The following is a 22,539-nucleotide window of genomic DNA, read 5'->3' as shown; positions in this document are numbered from 1 at the left end:
TCCCATTTACATTTGTCAAACCATAATGCTGTGTATGTCCCCACACACTCTAAAATTCACACAAATTGTAGTTTATGTAAAAATTTATTTGACCAAAATGTAGAAAAAGTGATACTATTACATATGATACAGTTGCAAGAATCTAAATGAAAAGTGTGGGTTTTATTCAGTTGCACAATTTGCTAGTGTATCTCCTGGGTAGTGTGATGCTTAATAAATAGGAGTGAGGGGCAGAGGATTTGGATAAGCTAGAAGCAGGGTGATTTTTAGTCAGAATTGTAAACTTGAGTTGGCTCCCACACTGCTGGGGAATGTGGAATGTTTCAGCTCTGAGATGTTAACTGAGAAAGCAGAAATCTAACAAAGACAAAATGTGCAGCCCTGTCTACAAAATACTCCATATCCAGTTTAATCAGGAGTTTCTTGCTCTTTGATTAACTTTGTCCTGAAGAAGGAATTAAAATTCCAGATAAGTAAATCTCCAATTTGCCAGTCCCTGGAGTATAGAGGAGATGAAGTTAGGCCACTTACTTTTTCATCTTTACTTTGCTGTCAGCGAGGGCCATTCTGCCCAATATTTGTTTATAGAAAGAGTCTTAATTATTGATGCTAGCAGTGTTTTTGATACGGCTTCTCTGAATAGGACTGAATTCTACAACATTCATTCCTGCTGAGTGGATGGCCTCATAACGGAGCAGATAAGCATGGGTCATTATTGGAATAAAACATTAGCTCCTCAGAGAACAACTTTAGAGTGAAAGAAGCATAGAGAAGAGCATATCAATCATCTATTCCGAAAACATCTGGGTAATTATTATGACTCTTTTCCAGGCATTCTCATGCTGACTGCTCAGAGGATGTTTGTTCTGCACGGTGGAGGGTGGAAAAGAGGCAGGATGATCAGGTTAACCTCTCTGGTTTATGACTTCCCATAGTAATCCCACCCCCACCCCCCTTTTCTGCTCTGGATGGAAAATCCCCACCCATTTTAATGTGACGGTCCCTGGCCTCCTATAGTATGACCGATGGTGAATATTCTTCAGCCTTTTAAACTGACCCATGACTAGATATCGGAATCTGTGTTTCGAAAGTGTGAGGTTGTCTATTCTCCCAGGAACCAAATGCCCTCAGTCTTAAGAGAGTATGCTCAATATGAAATACCCTGCCTACCTTAGGAATAAATGCAATTTAAGGATAAAAATAGAGCTGAAAAAGCTGGTGCCATTTGAAAAAAGGAAGGAATAGATTTAACTGGTGCTCAAAGCTTCTCTGATACAAAATATTTGGTCATGTGTTCATAATTTGCTTGACATTTCCAGCAAAGCGAAGAGGCAATAACAAAAGAAACTTCTTACAAGAGAAGAGAAAGACACGGAGCTCTGGAGTTTCTTTTGGAACAAGACTCTTCTGTTTTGGTTATATACAGTTTAGTTCGTTTAGTGTCTGATCCAGTGTCTGATGTAAGCCCACATTCTCTTCTTTGGCCTGGGCAAGCTTTTCTGGTGAGAATTAAGAATGAGGGAAAAATAAATTAATAAGCATCTTTGTTAAAGGAAAAAAAAAAGGTTTCTAAACTCCACATTGCCAGAGTGAAAGAGCAGAGAAGGTACTCTACATTTTAATTATAGCAGAACACCGTGGACTAGCAGACACTAAATGCCAAGTTTGGGAGCCGGATAGGGTTGCAAAATAAAATACAGGTGCTCCGTTAAATTTGAATTTCAGATAAACAACGAATAAATTTTTTAACACAAGTGTATCCCAAATGTTGCTTGAGATATACTTATGCTAAAAATTTATTCATTGCCTATCTGATATTCAAATTTAACTGAGTGTCCTATATTTTAATATGATAAATCTGGCAATCCTAGAGTCAGAACACCTGGATTTAAGCCCCAGTTGGGCCAATGAAGTAAGCCATTTAACCTTTCTAGGTCTCAGTTTCCCCATCTATCAAATGGGGATAATAATACCATTGTGTGGCATGGGGGTTATTATGAGGCACAAATGAGAAATGCTTCAGAACTTATGAAATGCTACACAGATTTTAGTCTAAGATATGGATGACTTAATACATTTTCTTCCTAGTGCTGGTTAATTAATCCTTGAGCTTATGGTAGGGAAAGATAATCCTGTAACCCATCTTTCCTTTGGAGCTTCTGGGAATGGCTGTTTAAATTCCACGCATAATTGTGTTATTGTTTCTATGTGTCCATAGCAGTGTAGTCAAACTGCAGGTAAATGCAACATGATTGAAATTTAAGCCAGACTATAGGTACATTATTAAATAATTGAGATGATGAAACAAACAAACAAAAAAAAAACCCAACAAAACCCCAAAATCTAAGATGCCATCTAGGGCTGTGCATGACAGAGCATGAGAGAGAACTGGTTTGCAATGAGTGATGGCTGATAAGGACTAGGCCAAGACTTATTCAAATACCAGAGGAAAGCACAGTGCCTCATAAAATGTGATATGATCAGCTTGGAAATTTTCAGAAAGAATAAAAGTGACTGCAAAAGATGGCAGCCTTTCAACTAAAGCTACTGAACCTTTCATTTGATGTGGCACTTTTAAAAATCGAATCTAGTACTATGACCTGGGAGGATTCTCTCAGAGGACAGTTACTTGGGCCTGTCCAGTCTGGATTAACAGAAGTAACTGAGGGCCTACTATGTGTGAACCAATTTCTCCATTACCTCATTTAATCCTCAACCACTGAGCTATCACTTTTGTTTTTGCAAAAAAGCTAAGCAGCTTGTTCAGGGTTGCACAGCTAAAATGATAGAGCTGGGATGTAAACCCAGGTTTCCCAACTCCAAATCTCGACCTCACTTCACACCTTGCCACTTGGATTCCCTGGCATCTGCTTTATCATTAGGTCTGAGGCTAACTTTCCCCTAAAGTGTTAATTGCCCTCGAGAAGGTGACAGGCCCCCACGCTGTCAACAAGTAGAAGTAGATCTTCATAGCCCTAATCGCTAAATGAAGTTCCACCTAGGTGCTTAGTTATGCAGACTGACTGGATAGACAGGGCTGCAGTTATTTCAAAGGGTGGAGGCTACATATGGCTGGAAAAATCCCAGGAACAAGTATGCAGAGAGAGAAAACAAAAAACACCTACCCCTACACAGTTTAATCTTTCCAGGGGCATACGTATAGCAATATGTGAGGGGAGTGGTTTATGCAGAAGTTCAGGGTGGACAGCAGTTAGGAACAGAGAAAGGTTGGAGGTGGAAGGGCATGGGTAGTTTAGAGAAGATGTATTTTGGAGGACTGAATATAAAGAATTGTGACAGAGGTTCCCACCTAAATAAAAAATTACTGGATGAGGAATAAGAAGCTATAGTGACCAAAAATTAATGATCTCACTGGAGCTTTTCATGCCATTTTCAGGTTCAAGGGGCAGTCTGGAAGACGGCTTGGACATCAAAATGTCAGTGTTTCTGGGACAATTTAAGGTGGTGGCAGCGGTGGGGTGCAGGAGAGAGCCAGACAGACTATTTAAAATTTGGATTCTCTTGGGAAAACTGATGAGCTTTTGGTCACCATACGTGTGAGCTTTTAACACCCACACGCAAATTTTATGAGCTGTCGCTAAACCAAGGTTCCTGGCTCTAGTTAACTCAAGTATGAGGGGAGATAGATGTTAGCATCTCAGACAACTTCGTTTGGAACTCAGGAAAGAATCACCTCACTTCCTTTGTTTGGCATTCCAGCAGCTTCCATTCCCTTGCCCTGTTAATGGGATGCCCTTTAATTCCTTGTATAGTTGTTTTCTAAGGGCAGGGTATAAGGTGAGCTTCCTCCCAGGACTGGGAGCTGGAGAGGTGTTCAGTGAACAATGAAGACATAGGGAACCCCAGGCACCACTCTCCGAGTATATCACAGAGAAAACATGAGAAAAGGAGGACTAAGGAGACCAAAATGCCATTGCTGCTATTTGAATCCACAGATGAAGCCCCATCCAAAGGTAGCCTCTTTTTAGCGATAAGCCTGCTGGTTTTTGCAAGTTCTGCTGACTCTATTAAGCTGCTCAGGAGGTTGGATGAGTCTCCATTCAACATAATTTCTATTTAAGGAAAAACTGCTATTGGCATGCAGATACAGTTAGCTAATACATTTGAGAGCTCAGGCCAAGTTGGCTTTTGTTTTTACATTGTCAGAAAAGAATCATGTGGGCATAATTTTCTTTTTGAAACGAGCTCTTCATTTGAACCACTCACTTTTGGTTGCAATCATGGTCAAGGGCCTCATAGCTACGGCTCAAAAGCGGCAAGTGGAGAAAATGAAAATGAGAGGGCATGAAGGTGAGGATTGCCTGTCTTTATTTCTGTCACACAGTCACAGACACAGCAGAAGAAGGCTTGAAAGGTCAAACCAGGAGGCAGGAAACTGGAGCTTCTAGCTTCTAGAAGCCCACAGGAGTATAGGCACCACAGTGAGAAGGCAGACTTCAGTATTGCTAGGACAGAGGGCAGCACCCCAGCCGCCTCTTAGAGAGAGGTCATGTCGTTGAGAGCATGGTCCAGCTCCTCACTGATAGCTTTGTACTTGAGCTTCTGAGCATATAGCTCGTCTAGAGGGCGGAGGTCCCCAGGGAGAGAGTTCAGAAGAAGAGGTACAGGGTACAGAATGCGAGGGTCGGAATGGAGTGCCACACATGAGCAACGAGAGGAAGAAAGAAAAAGTGAGAAAACAAAGCATGAACTAGGAGAAAGTCGTGTCCTGTGTAACACAAAAGAGAAAGCAAAAGATCTATGGAGTGATTTCTAAGTGGTGTGAAGTTCTGCAGGGGGTTAGCCATAATGAACCTTTAAAAAGAGTGGTGACTAGAAATGGCTAGAGCTTCTCCCCACCAATCTCCCACCCCAGGTTATTTCTGACTTTCAATGATGTCATCCAGTCCAAAGGCTGTACTTTGGAATGGGGCATTTTCCCTTATATGGAAACCTCACTTCCTAAATCAAACATTGGGACACATGGTCTGAGGAATGAGTTTTGTACCCTTTCTGGGTGGGACAGGCAGTCTGGGAGATTTCGTTTGAACCCCAAGATTCTGGAAGTTCTGGGTTATTTCATGAAGAACATGGGACAGAATTTTTTTTAAAGATGGAACTCTTCAAGAAATTCTGGGATATGTGGGCAGCAGACTCGCAGACTGGAGTCTTAATTCAGGTCTCCACGGTCTCTAAATTTCCATTTTCTCATACTGTGATAAGCTTTGCACTCTCTGGGAGAGAGCTTCTGTAAAAATGCAAAGCATTTAAAAAATGCAAGGCGTGTCAGAAATGAGCAAATTAAAGGAAATTCTAAAGACTTGAAAAGAATCAGCCATATTTGGGTCTCTTTACTCACATGTGGAGCTAATTAAGCAGAAATATTTTAGTTCTTGAAAAATGGCGACCCTAGTCTGAATTTGATTTGCACTGTTCCATTCCAGGGCTCCAGACTTCCACATGTGACATCACTCTGCACTTCGCTATCCTAAAGTGGACGAAGCCCAAATCAGCCTTTCCAGATTCCCCCCAACTGTCTGGGGATGTGTCGTGTAGAGGGAGGCAGAGCAAACATAATTATGTGGTAATTTCATACCTTCCAGGTCATCAATTGTCTTTTCCAGTTTTGCAACTGTTCTCTCTGCAAATTCGGCACGGGTCTCAGCCTAGGGCAGAAGAAAGGAGTCACTATGAGTGCTTTAAGACCAGCCGCAGGAGAAACCTGAACTAGTTGGATGGAAATCACACGCACCTCTTTCAGTTTGTCAGACAGAAGTTTAATTTCTTCTTCATATTTATCCTCCTTTTCAGAATACTGTGGGAGAGACCAAAACACTGCTTTTAAAAAAGGAAGGGAAAAAAAGCACAGAAGAATGCATGTTCCCTGTTCCTCGGAGAAAAGTGTGTGCTTGAAGCTATGAACCTGCCTAAGAAGTGGAGACAGGCACCTTCCCAGGCAGAAGAAATGTGTGCAAAACTCAGAGAATCTGGGAGAGATCCCTCTGGGATGGTATTGATCTCAAGACCTGAGCTGATAACTCAGGATACACATGTGATGAATATGGTGCAGATGACCGCATGGAAATAGGCTACTCAAGGCCCTCCACAGCAGCTGGCCTAACCTATGTTTCCAACCCCACTTCCCATCAGCTTCCCCAAGGTGCTGGCCACTTCCTAGCCCTATTCTGAGTGTTCTCTGGTCTCCAGCCCTTGACTACAACTGGGCCCCCCAGCATGGAATGTTCCATTCCTCATTACTATCTGTCAAAAGTTATGTTTGTCTTTCAGGGCTCGACTCAGATGAATAGTAGCAAACCTTCATTAACTGCCTGCTATGTTGCTAGATATCATCAATCCCGATTTACAGAAGAGTAAAGAGTAACAGACAGGTTAGCTAATTTGTCTAGGGTCACATGGCTACGAAGTGACCAAGCCGTGACTGGAACCTGACTCTGGAATTTGAGCTCCTGGCCAGCATCCCGCTCTACGGTCTTTTCTAACGTCACCTCCTCGTGACACCTTCCCCAACTTTGTGAAGTCCCTCTGTTGAAGCCCCACTGCACTTTGTTACTTTATCAACCCCTCTACTCAGCTAGACTTCAAGATCTTCAAGAACAGAAGCCGTACCATCACTGTAGCATCTCTCCCCGCGACCAGGGCAGCATCTGGCATACATATGTGGTCTACATTTATTCACCACCTATCCTAGTATGAGATATACGCCAGGCACAACGCTAGGACTAATGACACAGCTCTAAACAAGACATAGTCCCTGTCCTTAAAACCTACAATCTAGCAAGGAAGGCATGCAATTAATTATGATAAATGTGATCAACCATCATGATAGGAAAAGAAGTAGGTGGGGCTACACAGCTGAGAAACACCTAACCTAGGTGAGCAATCAGGGAGGGCCTCTCATGCAGGGGCCTAAAGGATGAATAGGGGGTTGCCAAGCAGAGAGCAAAGGGAAGGCCACCCCAGGCTGAGTGGACAGCAGGTTCAAGGTATTGAAGGTGACCCACATGGAATGTTTGTGAAACTGAAGTTCAATGCAACTGGAGGGGAGTAGGAGGAGGGAGAATGAGGAAGAGATGAGGATGCAGGGGTTGGCGGGGGGTGGGAAGAAGGCCATGGAAGAGCGTGTACGTTGCTCCTAATGCTCTCTCCTGTAATGACTGCTTTGGGTACTGTTTCAGCTAATAAAGCCCAATTCCACCTCTGATTGCCGCTCGACCTTCTAGAAAGTATTTCTGGAGGAACCCAGGGATTCAGTTGAGAGTGAGGCTCTGTAGGCTCTGTATCTATATGATGATCCTCAGATCTACCTAAGAGGAGCCTGGCCAGGTCCCAGTCTCATTCCATCTCCACCTTCCGGGAGGTAGAGATAATAGGTGGTGCTAAGACCCCATCTTAAAAAGGGGGAAATCTAGCCGCTGGACACCTCTTTCTGTAGGGGAAAAACCTGGCTGCTGGGCACCAAAGCTACTGTTAGCAAATACAGGTCAGATTCCTGATACCCTAGCATGCTCCTGCGTACGTTGGGGGGAGAAAAGAAGAAAGTCCGGCAAATCACCCTCCAGCTCAAGCCAACCACCAACCTTTTCAGATGCAGCCTCTAGCGACTTCAGGTTGTTAGTGACATTCTTGAGTTCTTCTTCCAGGTCACCACATTTTCTGCCCAAAGACAAGGGATTTTTGTGTCTTATCTTACATCAGGCAATTCCCCTAAAAGAAGTTTTCAAAAGGAGGAATCGCACTTCCAGGGGCCCCCAGAAGGAATGCGGGGGGAAAAATGTTAATGGCTTTTTCTGAGACACAGCGCTGTGTGTTTATCAAAACCCTATCATGCCAGGCAAAGGCGCGGCAGGCCGAGGAGTATTTGGAAGGTTTGTAAAGCACTCCTGGGCTCCTGCCAAGTCTGAGGCAACAGGGACTTGTGAAATCTATGATTGATGTGGTTGACTCCGGAAGGTGTTTAAGAATGAGATGGGGGCTGGGAGCAATCGGAGTTTACACCGGACACTCCAGGAAGCAAGGTTGGAGCGGATTTTCGAAACCAGATCTCTCTCAGCACAGCAGGAATGCTCCGGGGAGCTGGATTCCTCACCCAAGTCTGAGGGGGGAGGCATTTTGGTTTTCTGGTGGAGAGCTTGTGGGGATTCCGGTCAACCTTCTCACCTTTCCCCCCAGGAATGTGTCCCAATCCAACAATGACATCAAGAACAAGGCATTTAAACACTGACATGGCACCCTGCCCTCAGTGTTCCCTTAAGAAGGCACAGGGCTTCCCTGGTGGCGCAGTGGTTGGGAGTCCACCTGCTGATGCAGGGGACACGGGTTCGTGCCCCGGTCCAGGAAGATCTCACATGCCGCGGCGCGGCTGGGCCCGTGAGCCATGGCCGCTGAGCCTGTGCATCCGGAGCCTGTGCTCCGCAACGGGAGACGCAGCAACAGTGAGAGGCCCGTGTACCACAAAAAAAAAAAAAAAAAAAAGAAGGCACAGCCTCTGGGAAAACAGACTTCTGGGCTTCTCTGCTCTCCCTGTCTCACTCATCTTTCCCAATACCTTTGTGGGAAGAGTCAACACGTGGGCAGCACTGCCCAGGGCAGTAAGAACAAACAGTTGCCCATCATTCTTTGTCAGCCATGGAGGCAAAGGGGAGGCACTGAGCAATGAGTCTCAGATGCCCGTCCACTTGACCAGAGGCCCTGGTCGGTATCCATTCCCAACACAACCAACTCCCTCCCAGCTCCACCCCCGCCCCGGAGCTGAGCTGGGCGCCACTCAGCCTTGCTCTGCCACTCACAGTTCAGACACCTCGGCACGCTCCTCTGCCCTCTCCAGCTCGCCCTCCAGGATGACCAACTTACGAGCTACCTGCAGAGACAGGAAGGATCGACCGAGACTGACCCCTGAGAGCCACATCTAGTTCAATGCCCTCCCCCGTGCAGACAGCAAGGCCACGCCCAGACCATCTGCAACGCGGGGCTTTCAGCTGCTTCTCCGACTCAGACAGTCCCGGGGAAAATCTAAATTCTCTCCCTCAGGCCCCGGGAAGTGAAGGAAGAGATGGGACCATGAGGGCAGGCAGAAGGTGCAACTGAGCTTTCATGGCCTGAAGACCCACGACTGGGGACCACAATCCCCCATGTTAGCCTAACACCAAGCTGCAGGACAAAAAAGGGATCTGATCACTTGGTTTCCCCATTAAGTCTAAGTCCCCACTTGTCTGAGTGTCACAGAATTTCCCAGGACTTTTGGCGTCGTGGAAGATATGGTTTCCTAGCCAAGTGGCTGTCTTAGGAAAACAGATGTGGACACAGAAGGACAGCTGAGCTGACCAAGAACTTCCTTTAGGCGGCCCCAGGGTTCTCCCTATCACAGATCCATTTCCTCCCCATTTCCTGCTGCTGCCATCTACCAGCCCCACTCACCCCAACTCACCTCCTCGTATTTGCGGTCAGCCTCCTCAGCAATGTGCTTGGCCTCTTTGAGCTGCATCTCCTGAATCTCCATCTTCTCCTCATCTTTCATTGCCCGGTTTTCTATCACCTTCATTCCTCTGCAAGGAGCAAACCTCGTCATTACTTCCATACATTACCGCCTCATCACACACCTCCATGCATCTGCTCATCTAAACACTTCTCTGACATCTACCAAGAACCGTACTCCGAACAGGAAATTGTAGAGCTGCTCACGTTCACTTCATCTTTGCCAAACGCCAGGCACTAAGTGCCTCAAACTTCACAACCCCCGCCCCCAGAGTAGGTACATTATCCCCATTTCACGGAGGAAGAAACTGAGGCATAGAGAGACTCAGTTAAGCAAATAACTTGCTTAAGGTTACACAGCCAGTAAGTGGCAGAGCTGGGATTCAAACTGGTGATGTGGCTCGAGTCCACGCTCCCATCCTATAAAGTCTCTCGCTAACTAGTAACAAGGGGGACTTGTACGCCAGCAGTTACCACGATGTGATCGGAGGTCTGGGCCCAGCTTGGCTGTTGGAATGATGAATTCTGCTGCAGTGAAGTGGTGTGTGTGTGTGTGTGTGTGTGTGTGTGTGTGTGTGTGTGAGAGAGAGAGAGAGAGAGAGAGAGAGAGAGAGAGACGAGGCACTTCCCAGAAGAGAGTCCACAAATGAACATGGAGGGGAAAGGTATTCTTCAGTGAGACGGGGCTGTACAAGAAAGCCCCAGAGGAATGAAAGAATATGGCAGGGAGGTCAGGGTGGCTGGACCATAGGCTGCTTGAATGACACACTAAGTGTTTTATGCCAAGGGGACATGGAACCACAGGAGGGTTTCAAAAGCAGGAGTGAGTGGAAACCAGAATGATGGATGGACTGCAGTGGGAAGACCAGGTAAGAGGCAGGTACCCACAAAGTGATGGGTGAGGAAGGCCTGAACTGAAGTGGATACTGAACTGAAGTCCACTTTGGAAAGGACAGCGTCCTGGGGATGGCTGGAAGTCTCCTACAACTTTTGACCATGAAATGGAGCTCACTTTAGCCTGCGCTGCTTGGGGTGGACAAGGTAAGATCAGATACTTCCAAAGAAGAGGCCAGTGCTGGATAATGTATCGATGTGTGTTGTGCCTGCCCACAGCAGAGGACCATATACTTCTTTTCTTTTTTTTTTGAATTTTTGAATCATTTAATTGTTTTATACAGCAGGTTCTTACTGGTTATCCATTTAATACCTATTAGCGTACGTGTGTCAATCCCAATCTCCCAATTCATCACACCACTCCAACCCCCACCATATACTTCTAATAAATGCTTGCATTCGGACTATCACTACCATTCTCAGCTGACTATCAAAACACTCTCCAGGGGCTTCCCTGGTGGCGCAGTGGTTGGGAGTCCGCCTGCCAATGCAGGGGACGCGGGTTCGTGCCCCGGTCCAGGAGGATCCCACATGCCGCGGAGTGGCTGGGCCCGTGAGCCATGGCCGCTGAGCCTGCGCGTCCGGAGCCTGTGCTCCGCAACGGGAGAGGCCACAACGGTGACAGGCCCGCATACCGCAAAAAAAAAAAAAAAAAAAAAAACACTCTCCAGGCCTGTACCAGTCCTCAAGGTCATCAAGTTTGGAAAACCCTCTGCAGCAGTGGAGAGATCAAAGTGACTTGTCCAAGGCCACACAGTAAATGGCAGTGGCTTTTTGGAAGAACTTAAATCTAGATTCTCCATCTCCCAAGTATAAGATTCTTTCTACCTAAACAGCAGTGTCTAACAGGGGTGCCATCAAAGGCCTCTGGTAACGTGATACCAATAAGTGAGGGGCTTTCCCAGGCTCTAGTGGTTTGCCTTGGGGAGGTCACAGAAATGAGACAATCTGGCCAGGCTGGTCTGACTGTGAACAACGGTAGCAGCTAATCTAGGCCCCAGGCACAGCCACGAGCAACTTGTGACTGGATCCTTCACACTTCCTTGTGACTGCCCTGAGCGGCCACCCTCTCCCTCTATTAAGTGGCTGAAGCAGAGATCTGTGCCTACACTGGGATCTGTGCCCTGGGTAGGACTATTCCACTGCACGGGAAGAAATTTCCCACTTGGGCAACTCGAAAAGTCAATCTCCAAGATTCCCCGGTTGGTTCTGCTTCTCCAGTGTATGGTCACAACAGTACAATCGGGAATGAACCCTTGGGAGGAGTATATACCAGAAAACTATGGTGGATGGGTCTGGTGAGAATTCTGTTGTGAAGATGTGGCAGATACACGAGGACCAATGGGCCAGCCCACACCATGACCACACAAGGAACCCATTTACCACCACACAGAGACAGCTGCTTCTGTGAATTACACAATCTGCCCTCAGTCCTCCAGAGCCTGCGCCAAGGCGTGCCAGAGAACTTGCCCACTCTGGAGGACACAGTACCCTTCTGGAGGCAGCGTAGCTCTGTCAGTGGCAAATATATTAATGGGACTGGTTCGTGCATGTCCCTGACACACAGCTGTCCAGTAGCCCAAAGCCTGAAGCACTGCCAGCGAACATCTATGTAGATGGCCTATTCCAAATTTTCATCCCCCGCCTTCTCACATCACCCTGGAAACTGATGTCTTGAGAACGCTGATGACGAGACGCACAGCGACTTTCAGGGAGAATGTGAGAAGCAGCGTTCTGCAAACTGATTGCCAGTGACAGTTGCAGTTGCAATCTTATATGTGTCCATTTTTTGCCTTCTTCTGCCTGTTGTTAGGTTTCCTTTGGAACCACCACATCAAATGCCCCTACCTACAGCATGATGGTTTACAAGGCGTTGCACCTACGTGCAAACCATACGCATTTGTACATATGTGCACACGTGCAGGTCTGTGTGATCTCATTTACTCTCACCCCAGCTCTGGCAGGTCCCCTCTACAACACGATCCCCGTTTCCCAGAAGCAAGCGCTAATGCCACTGGGTTCAAAGCGTCCTTACCTCTCACTCTCATCTGCAGCCTTTTCTGCCTCCTCCAGCTTCTGCAGGGCTGTGGCCAGTCGTTCCTGAGCCCTGTCCAACTCCTCCTCAACGAGCTGGATGCGTCGATTGAGAGCTGCCACATCACCTTCAGCCTAGGGGGGTCAGAGGTGCAGCCAGGTTAAGAAGGAAACGGGTCAGCTAGCAGCAGGAGCCCTCCACTCACACAGTGCCCTTTCCCCCAGCTAACCCGCTTCCCCTGCCAAAGCCCACCCAGGAATCCAGGTGATAAGGAGTTCACACTCTGTCTCATCTGGAGAATGTGAATTTTCCATATGATCTTTCCCCCAAATGTCAGCAAACATCTACCACAATAGGACAGTCTGTCAAGTCAATACAGGAGAGAGAGATAAGTAAGCTGTATGTTCCAAGAGGACGGTGCTGGCCTCTCCATGGTATTTCTAGAGAGCAAGGCCACCAGTGGCCAGCTCACCCTGTCACATAAGGTCTGCTCCCAGCCACCTGAATGGCAAGACAAATGCAAGAATCTGGACGCCTCAGTTACATGTTGGCCATACAGCTGGGAGGGAGGCTGGGGGCGGCCCAGTTGGAACGCCGTCCTTAACCAAGCCTGGCTGAGAGATGTTGGGACAAAAAGATACAAGAAAGGAAAGGAAAGAAAACTTGGTTACAGGCATGGGAGGGATGTCAGAATGTTGTTAGTGGCTTTTCAAGATGTTTTCACCTACAAGGAAGGGAATATGGTGGCGTGCATAAAAGCAAGAACTCCAGGATCACAGTGTGCTGGGTCAGAATCCCCGCTCTGCCAGTTTATAGCCACGTGACATTGGGCAGGTCGTTTCACGGCTTGCTCTGAGCCTCCCTATCCCAGGGCCTGCTTGCTTCGCGCCTCTGTGGGGACTGTAAAGGAAGGGTATGGCATTGCACCTGGCATGTGGGAAGTCCCACAAAGTGCAGTTCTTACTGCCACGGTTTCACCTCATTTAATCCTCACATATCTCACCCATTTTACAGCTGGGGAAATTGAGAGATCCAGTGAGGTGAAGTAGTTTGGTTCAGTGTCACAGAGCTGGTAGGGAACGGCTTCTTGAGCCCCAGCCCAGGGTTCTTCCCTCGCCGAACCTGTGCTCTGAGTCCTGCAGGGGCTTCGAGGCCACACACTTAGGAATATTGCAAATTGGTAAAATGGAGCTCAACCGACGGGAGAAATATAAAGCTACCCTGGCTTCTTCATAACAAGATGAGAATCTCCGAATTGGGGAAGGCTGTAAAAATCCGTGGAGTAATAGAATAAGGCCAGAGTTGCTGAAAAGCACAGAGTCAGGAAACTTTTCTTAGCTCCGGAGTCCTAGCAGCAGGGGGAGCAGAAGCTCCCACAGGTGTTTTTGATCGCAACTTCCTCTGCAACATCAGTTTGGGGAATCCATTTAAACCACTGATGAACTATTTTAAGAAATGTCACCCACTCGTTCCAACGAGTGGGTGCTTTTTATTCTTTTTAAATGATATGAATCTTAACTCCTTCAGCAACTGGGGCAGGAACTGACTTCCCCCCAACCCCGTGTTATTTAGTACACTCACAAAATGGTGCAACCAACACCATTATCTAATTCCACACGTTTTGTCACCCCGAAAAGAACCCTCATACCCGTTAGTAGTCAAGGAACGGACGTTTTAGATCATGCAGAGGTGCTCGACTCATGAGTAGTCTTAAAAAAAAACAAAACACTGCCTCTTTCCGTGGGGGATTCTGAATCCCGACAACCAAGCTTTGGGCACATTTTCAACTATCGGGAATCGAGACAGTTCTGAGATACATTCATATATGTACATACATACATATGTATTTTTGAAAAACTGCTAGTCACTGCTAGTCATTTTCAGTTCCACCCCTTCCTGCAATCAAAGCTTCTACATGCTACAAAGGATTTCCCTTATAAGGTAAAAGAGGCTTGCTAGATACATGTGGCAAAGGAACAGGAAGATGTCGGTTAATCACACAAAAATCTAAACGAAACCAGCTGTTGGGAGGCAGACCCAGAAGTCTGCCACACGCCGGCTCTTGGCTTTCTCTACAAGAGACTGAAAAAGTGCCCCCCCCTTCCCCCCTGGGCTCAATTCCTTTTGCCCAGGAACCTTCTTAAGGCTTTTCCCCTTTCCTGATCAAGAGAAGCATGCCTTGAAAAGTGAACTTTTTAAGAAGTTCGAAACTTTCCAAAAACATCTCTCCTCCCATATTGGACTGTCCCGCTCCTAAGTCTTGGCTCACGGCTGAGGGCCATTTTTAAGCAGAAGTAATTGTCCTCCAGAGATGACTTGGGATGAGATCAGAGGGAGGGTTATGCCGGTTACGTGTGCGAAAGAGGCCAAACTGGCTACTGTTGGAGGCTTACACCAGGTTTCTGAGGCCTCTTCACGCCAGAGCAGCCCTTACAGGATTAAATGCTTTGACTCTGGCCAGCGGAGAAACAGTCTGGGGGCCTCTTCCCCAGACCTGTCAGTACACATGGCAGCTCCATCTGGTTGGGCACTTTTTCCACTTTTGGGGTACCCACCCTGAGTCCCAGCACTCCAGCTTTCAGGGACCCTGGGCTTCCACCCTCTCCCCCAGCTTTCTTTCCTCTGAGTCTTTGCACAGTCTCTTGTCCCGGAAAACTCTTATTTATTCTATAAGACTGTTCAGCCTCCATTTTGAAGCCTACCCCACTGGTTCTCTACTTCTGTCATGCTCCCATAACAGTACGCAGACACACCCCACCCACAATGTTAATCAGCCTTATTTGTCTGACTCTCCTTGCCCCCCCCCCCACTAGGCTGTGAGCTCCTCTAGGGGTAGAACGAGGGGAGAAAAAAGTCCAGTAATAGAGCTCGTACTATATGCCAGTTGCCATGTAGGGAGGTTTTACTCCTGAGACCCTCCCAACTATCCTTGGGGTCAGCATTATTGTCATCCCTACTTTGTAGATGGAGACACGCTCCTAGCAGTTAAGTACACCCATACAGATCTCTCTCCAGCCCCACTGGTGGCCACCACCTGTCCCGTCCCAAGGGGCAATCAGGGGACGGAGAGGGGGCGGTGAGGCCCCCTCCTCATTCAGCCCCATTATCTGCCTCAAGCCCCGCAACTTGCAGCGGCCGCACACAAAACGATCTTGGGTCGGAGGCCCCACGCTAACATTCCAAGGGTCTTCTAGAGGAAGGCGGGTTCCGCGGCCCGCGTTCCCACAGGGACCAGCTGGGGAGGGAAAGGCCCGCGGCTCGGGACTGAACTTCCGCCCCAAGTCTGGAGCAGACACGTCGCCGCCGCGCCCCTGGGAACAGCTGGGAAAGTTCGGCAGGAACCGGGAAGCCTCGGAAGAGGCGAGAAAGTGCGACGCCCCCAGCTCCACTCCCGGTTTCGGCCTGTCCAACCCTAGACAATGGAAGTTCAACGTTTTCACTCTCACTTCCCGCTCCTAGGTGGAGCAGCAGCTCCCCGCCCTCCCCCGCCCGGACCCCGGCGCCAGCGGCGAGTCGGAAGGCAGCAGGGTGCCCCCTACCCCCTCTCCTTACTCCAGGATCGCGTACACCCCCCCGCTCCGCCCCATCCCCCCATTTCCCGCTCGGCCGACCCCGCCCGACCCGGATGCGGCGCCCCCTCCCCCGTCCCAGGCTAGGGAAGGAGGATGGCGATGGAGGAACGGGTCTCAGCAGAGGGTCCCAGGTTGCGGGTCCGCGATCGGGAGCGCCGGGGCCCGAGGGTGCAAAGGTGGGATAATGGGGGCGATGATGGGGGGCGACAGCGGCGGGCGCGCAGGGAGCGCGGGAAGCGGGCGGCGCCGGGATAAGGGAAGAAAGGAGGGCGCGCCGCAGCCGGGGGTGCAGGAGCCGGCGCGCAGGCTCTCACTTTCTCTCGCCGCTCGCGCTCGCCGTCCAGCTCCCGCTGCAGGCCCTGCGCGCGGTCCTCCGCCTCATCCGCCTGCTGCTGCAGGGCCTGGATCTTGCGTTTCACCGCCTCCAGGGAGTTGAGGCCAGCCATGGCGCGGAGGCGCACGCAGCGGGCGGCGGGCAGCGGCGGGCGCTCGTCTCGGCTCGGCTCCGGCGAGAGCTGCAGCAGCCGCGCCCCGGCCCCAGAGCCTTTGCCTGCGCCAGGGCCGCCCCCGCCTCTCCCCGCCCCCGGCCCGGCCGCTGTCGGGGCGATGAGGTCACCCGGCCGGGCAGCCGACGTCAGCACCGCTGGGGGAGGGCCTGACGTCGGCACCGCTGGCCGCAGCTGCTGGAAAGTGCCCTCTTTCGGGACTTATTTGGAGAAAGCGCCGGGAGGCACCGCCTTCTCCTCTTCCTCTTCCTCCTCCTCCTCTTCCTCCAGCGCTTCCCGCCCGCCCGGCCCCGGGGCTCCTGTCCGGCCCTGACACGGGCGCCCCCATTACTGGGCACGTACGTCGGAGGCTTTCTTCTCCGTCAGCTCCAGCTTCTCCTGCGCGTCCTTCAGGTCCTCGGAGTATTTGTCCAGCTCATCCTCCGTCCCCTTCAGCTTCTTCTGGAGGTGCGTCAGCTCCTCCTCTACCTGGGGACAGATAGGGGGACGCATCAGCCTGGGGGCCACGTCCCCGCGGCGCAGGGGCGTCCCCCGCATTCATAGGAGTCCAGGTTTCCTCATCCGTAAAACAGGGGTAACAATGTTACGCACCATTCAATAAACGCACCACTCATACCTGTTAATATGACTTTCACATCCTTTCCTTATCCTGGGACCAGCTGTGCTTATCTTTTTTTGGAGTCCCCCAATACTCTTGCAGAATGGATCACAGCTTTTGGGAAACAAGTCCCGACAAGTTTCCTACAAACACGCGTTCAATTTTGCAGCCTCCTCAGGGGAGTCTCATACTCTGGGCCTGGACCATCCCTCTACCCTCAGCCTTCCCAACACTGGCAGCAGAGGATCTTCCTAAGTATGTTTACCCTCCCTCTGTCTAGAACCTGCCATGGTTCCCTATTGCCCAAGAGAGTGGTTCTCACAAAATACCCTGAAGGGTTGACAGGCTCAATCCCCGCCCCCGCCCCCCCACTCCTGGACTTTGGGGCCTTACTAGAAGAGAGCTACTCCTTAAAGATCACTTTCCTGGAAGGCTCAGGTTAAATCTCTTAAATTCTTGCAATCTGGCTTGTGTTCGTTTTAATAAAAGTGTCCCCTGCATTCCCCACATTTTCAGTCCTCTTTTGTTTATCCCAAGAGCCTTGCCAGCCTCCTGGCACCCCCAGTTTGAGAAGGTCAGGTCTGTGGGATACAAACCACAGACCCCTTCACCTCTCCATCACCCCCCACCACACCAGTCAAGGGTCAGCTCAGAAAGCTTTCTCAGCACCCTCCCTCCCTCCCTCTGTGCGCCTCCCTCCCCTGCAGTAACTCTAGGCTGGGGTGGTCAGTCCAGATCAGGCTTTGATCTGATTTTATGTCTCAGGTGGTTTGACCCCTGGTCCTGTTCATGCTCCCAAGGTGGGCAGGCAGCCCCCATGGACCCTGCATCCTCCTCCTCCTCACAGCAGGAAGCCCAGAGAGGTGGAGTGACTTTCCACGGATCACACAGAACAGGATTTGAACCCACATCTGAACAGGCCCTCGTAACAGGCCTGCTTTTCTGCATCCCTCCCTAACTTGCTCATGTTCACTCCTGAGACAATGTGCAAAATGTGCCAGGTTCTCTCTGTGTGTGTGTGTGTGTGTGTGTGTGCGCGTGCACGTGTGCATGTGTGCAAATTCTTAAAAGGGCTGCTATCCCAACCTCCCACCCAGCCTCCCATTTCCAGGGCTACTGAGTGTCCTACCGCTGAGCTGGGGAATTGGAAAAGAGGGTGGGAGATCAGAGGAGGAGGAGGGTGGCTGCAGCTCCCGCCTAAGACAGGATCCACCGACCCTGACTTGACCTCTAGGCAAGGAGCCCGGAAGCCTGACTCCAAATCCCAGCTGTATGACCCCGTCCCCTTTTCTGGCCTCGGTCTCCTCATCTGCAAAATGGAAGCCTTGACGTGGTGGTCTCTGAGCGCCCTGGCTACTGCTTTTGAACTTCCACTTTCACTGAGAAAATGAGCCAGTTTCCTTAAAGACAGGTCAGCCTGACCCAGCGTCCACCTGACTTCCTTCCAGATCTGTGTGGTCGAGCATTTCCTAGGTGCCAACTGTGTGCCAGGCACAACGCTCTTTTAACATGAAAAAGTGAGGGCAGGTTCTGCAGCATCGGGCCCATTTGGGTGTCAAGATTGTTTTTGACGACTTTTTCTGGCAATGTTCGGACAACAAGGAGTGGGGACTGTGATAAGGGAGGCAGAGTCCTATGAAGCAGTTAGAATGTGCCGGACACGTTACAAATACCGTCCCCCTGAAGCCTCGTGTCACAGAAGGGTAAACTGAGTCCCTAAACAAGAAAGGGACCTGCCCAACGCCATACGGATAGGGCACTGGAACCCTCGTCAGACTGATTCCAAAACTGGCAGGCTATACTGTGCCCACTGCCCATCACGCCCTCCTCCCACTGACCCTCCACACCCAGCCCCCTCCCCTGGGTGGCCTGCACTGCTGCCCTGGGCCCCCAGTCCCTGTCCCACCCCCTCGCCCAACCCTGACCCCTGAGGCAAGGGGTGCCCTCCGTGTTTGGTTCTGTCTCCCCCAGCCTGGGGCTCCTTGCGAGACAGGCCTGGGGCTGAGGTCAGTCTGGGCTCCAGCATCACCCAGTATGGGACTGGGCCTGATGTTCGCCACAGAACCCCGGGGGAAGTTTGCAGAATGAATCAATGACACAACTGCAAACCCCTCAGTGGTTGGAGCTGTGTCTGAAAAATAAATAAAGTGGACACAGATCGGGTTCCTTTCCCTCTGTCCGAATTCCACACACAAAGTGTGTACGGGTGCGTGGTGCCTTGCCGGGGGCGGGGGGCGGGGGTGGCGCTGAGCCTTGCACTGACTCTGCAAGGTCTCCCTCAAGTTGCTTCCTTCTTGGGGCCTAGTTTCCCTGCCTGTAAAACTTTGGCCAGGAGGGTCATGGGCTGCGTACCATAGTCCCGGCAAATGGGGCCTTTGGGCAGGGCTGAGGCAGGATGTGGGGTCAAAGGCCAGTTGGGGCGAATGTCGCTGCCCTGGGAGGGGAGCGGGCAGGATGTGGGCAGGCTGGGCCTCCTGGTCCCATTCCCATACTGGAGAGAGAGGGCTTGGAATTGGGACTTTACTGCAGGTTCCCTGAGGGTCAGGCTGGCCTAAGACCCATGCTCTCTGGCCTCCTGAAGCATAAGGCAGTCCAGATAAATTGAGTCTTTCACCATCTCCCGCCTTTGCCCCAGGCAGAACTGGCCATCTGCGCTATGGGGCTCAGACTTCTGCTTTGGACCTCTGGAATCTTGGGTGCCCTGCCATCAGAAGGCATTGTTTGCCCCCCTTTCTCAGATAAGAGCACTGAGGGCTCAGAGAGGGGCAGCAATGTGCCCTGAGTCACAGAGCTAGGAGATGATCCGGCCTGGATTTGAGCACAAGTCCACCCCAGTGGGCAGCTTTGTGGAAAAAAAGAGAACAGAATGAAAATGCAGCTGGAGACCAGAGAACCTGTCCCTGCCTCCTTGGCCGTGCAGCTGGCTGGATGCTTTGAGGAGCCTTCCCTTTTGAACTTGTGTGCGCCTTGGTAGAGTGTGCTCTATCAGTCACTCACACCTTAGTGAAAATTAGAGCCATAGAATTGCTTTTTTCCTGAATTCCTAGCTAAGCCCCTCTTGGTAAGGGCTAAATGATGGATGGAAGCCGGCAGCTCAGGGCCAGCCCAGGATGGGTGTTTGTGTTTGCCAGGGAGGGAGGAGGAGAGTTTATGGCAGGGAGAACTGGGGTGGGGCTGTCCTGTGCGGATGTGTCACAGGCGCCTAGGGCAGCCCCAGGACACTGGGGGATGGGGAGGCCCAAAGGGGAGGTAGGGCAGGGCGGGAAAGAATCCTGAGTTTATTGAGCGCTTACACTGTGCTGGGTCCCAGGCCAAGGGCTCCACCTGCCTAGTCACCCCTTGTCCTCCCATGGTGGTGAGGAAGGCATCACTTTCACTTCCCCATTTCACACAGGTAGCCACCGAGGCACAGAGAGGTGAAGGTGTTTGCTCCAGGGTGCTCAGTGACTAAGCTGTGAGCAAGGCCAGCCTGAGTTCAGAGCCCGCACTTTTACCTGCTGAGCTGGCCTGACGCCTGGGATGGGCAGGGCTGGGCACTTGGTGGTACCGTCCTAAGCGCCTCCTGGGGTTGATTCGAGACCCTGATGCTCCTGAGGGCTTGGCAGTTGACCCCAAGGGTGCAGATGAGCCGTGTGGGGCAGGGCACTGTGGGAGGGCTCAGGACCCCCTTCCCTCCTCTCACTGGCGGCTCTGGCCACCCAGACACAGACAACTGACTTCTGCTGTGTCCCAAGCCACGGCCTTGGCACGGCCCAGCCCAGGACACTTCCATTAGCTCTCTGATGTGTCCCGGCTGCCTGGGCCTCCCGGGAACCTTGTCCCCAAAGCTCTGGGTCTGGGGCCTCTGCCTTCCACAGGTATCCCCGCCTTCCCCTGCCAGGCTCACAGCAAGGGCTCCCCAGATACACAGAGACACATTGAGATTCTCAGGTTCACCCTCAAATCTCTACCCACCCTAGCCCCCAGCCCCTCACTCAGCTGCCCCTGCAGTCGGTCACAGCCGGCCCCACCATGCACCCACACTTGGCCACTCTCCTCGGACTGTCACGCACAGTCACACCTGAGTGTGCTCTGACACGGGCGCTGGGTCACCCACACTGACACAGATACCCCAACAGGCACACACATACCCTGACACACACACACGCACGCCAGCCCAAATACACAGTCACCTTAACACACACACACACACACACACACACTCACCCTGACACCCGCACACTCCATTAATGTCATGTCAACTTTTGCCCAAGCACACACACAGCTAGCCTCTCCCTTATACACCCAAACCCTGCTGATACCACCAACACACGCAGACTCACAAACATAGCCATACTCTTCCACACCCACTTTCCCACAATTGCACGCGCAGGCTTCCCTCTGCACACACATTCTTAGTCACCTTCACCCCTCCAGAGAGCTGAAACACACACACAACACATGTGAACACACAAATGCTCACACACACACAAATACCTTTCACACACACAGCATCCCCAAACCACCCCCTCTAGGATACCCCCCAACACTGATGCCTTCACCCCAACACACATCCGCACACCTCACATCTGCACACACACAACCAGCCCACACAAACACCCCTCTCTTTCTCACACGCTTTCTTAGTCTCTCTCTCTCTCTCATTCGCTTTGCTCCCACTGGCTTTGTTGGGAGTGGGTCCAGTTGGCCCCCTCTCTCCCAGCCCAGAGACCCCTCCAGGGAAGACGAAGCAGCACTCTTTCTCAGCCGGAGCATCACCCCCTGTGTCTCCCCCAACCTCCGAGTACCAAGATTTCCCAGACCCCCACCGTCGGCCCCAGAAGCTCGCCAGCTCAGAGAGGGTGCTGGGCTGCCCGGCGCAGCCCAGCAGAGGCACGTCCGTCACCTGCTTGCACTTCTCCTCAGCAGCTTTCTTATCCGACTCCGCCTGCTCGGCCCGGTCGATGGCGTTCTCCTTGTCCAGCTTCAGCATCTGCATCTTCTTCTTGATGGCCTCCATGGCTGGGCAGTCGGGGGGCGAAGGCGCAGGAAGGGCTGCGGGATCGAGTGAGCGGCGAGGGCGGTGGAGAGGCCCTTATAGGCTCCCCAGGGTGCGCCACCCTGCTCCGGGGCGAGTCTTGGAGGAGGCCCAAGCTCAGGCCGGCTGGGCCAGCCACCACTCGCTTGCTTGTTCAGGAGGACTTGGCCAGCTCACCAGCCTCCCCACAGCCCTCGCCTTATTTGGATCTAGGATTTTCTCAACGGAAAAAAAAAAAAAAGGCCCGACCCGTTTCCGTTTTTAACCTGGTGACACAGGTCCCGCGTGCGCGAGCAGGCAGAGCGCCGGCCCAGGAGGATGAGGGCGGCCTGCCGGCTGGTCTGTTTCCCCATCTGTGCTTGGGTGGGCTGAAGAGGGCTTGTGGGGGGGGTGCAGAGTAGGGGTGTGGTGCGGTGACGGGGCTC

The 22,539-nt window shown here is 51.1% G+C and overlaps 1 protein-coding gene and 1 long non-coding RNA gene across 7 annotated transcripts; both read right to left on the bottom strand.

The window, feature by feature from the left end:
- Positions 1-65: 65 nt before the first annotated feature.
- On the bottom strand, positions 66-22,243 carry TPM4 (tropomyosin 4). Of its 6 annotated transcripts, none has more exons than XM_060144596.1 (9): positions 21,983-22,239; positions 16,842-16,967; positions 12,422-12,555; positions 9,446-9,563; positions 8,808-8,878; positions 7,599-7,674; positions 5,753-5,815; positions 5,597-5,666; positions 66-1,499 (listed from the first exon to the last, which is right to left on the bottom strand). In XM_060144596.1, exons 1-9 carry the CDS (start codon positions 22,094-22,096, stop codon positions 1,417-1,419), a joined length of 855 nt encoding a protein of 284 aa, XP_060000579.1. In that variant the 5' UTR covers positions 22,097-22,239; the 3' UTR covers positions 66-1,416. The 6 variants fall into 6 exon arrangements, with proteins under 6 accessions (XP_060000579.1, XP_060000582.1, XP_060000578.1 ...); XM_060144595.1 differs by lacking the exon at positions 66-1,499 and adding an exon at positions 4,307-4,580 and having other exon boundaries at positions 21,983-22,236; XM_060144594.1 differs by lacking the exon at positions 66-1,499 and adding an exon at positions 4,562-4,729 and having other exon boundaries at positions 21,983-22,243.
- LOC132517420 (uncharacterized) lies at positions 10,034-12,413 on the bottom strand. Its single transcript, XR_009539734.1, has 2 exons — positions 11,066-12,413; positions 10,034-10,840 (listed from the first exon to the last, which is right to left on the bottom strand). It is a non-coding gene; the product is annotated as an uncharacterized LOC132517420 (long non-coding RNA).
- Positions 22,244-22,539: the final 296 nt, after the last annotated feature.

This window comes from Lagenorhynchus albirostris, chromosome 3 (genome assembly GCF_949774975.1).
Source record: "Lagenorhynchus albirostris chromosome 3, mLagAlb1.1, whole genome shotgun sequence".
NCBI lineage: Eukaryota > Metazoa > Chordata > Mammalia > Artiodactyla > Delphinidae > Lagenorhynchus > Lagenorhynchus albirostris.
The sequence above is the reverse complement of the archived record's forward strand: the minus strand, read 5'-3'. Positions and strand labels throughout refer to the sequence as shown.

What these genes read in the sequence shown, in the direction of transcription:
- TPM4 (XM_060144594.1), bottom strand. Translation starts at nt 22,096, where the DNA reads ATGGAGGCCATCAAGAAGAAGATGCAGATGCTGAAGCTGGACAAGGAG. An exon ending in CTGACCGCAAATACGAGGAG is followed by an intron (nt 8,879 to 9,445) that starts GTGAGTTGGGGT and finishes CTGTCTCTGCAG; the next exon opens with GTAGCTCGTAAGTTGGTCAT. An exon ending in CGTGCCGAGGTGTCTGAACT is followed by an intron (nt 7,675 to 8,807) that starts GTGAGTGGCAGA and finishes GTCTTTGGGCAG; the next exon opens with AAAATGTGGTGACCTGGAAG.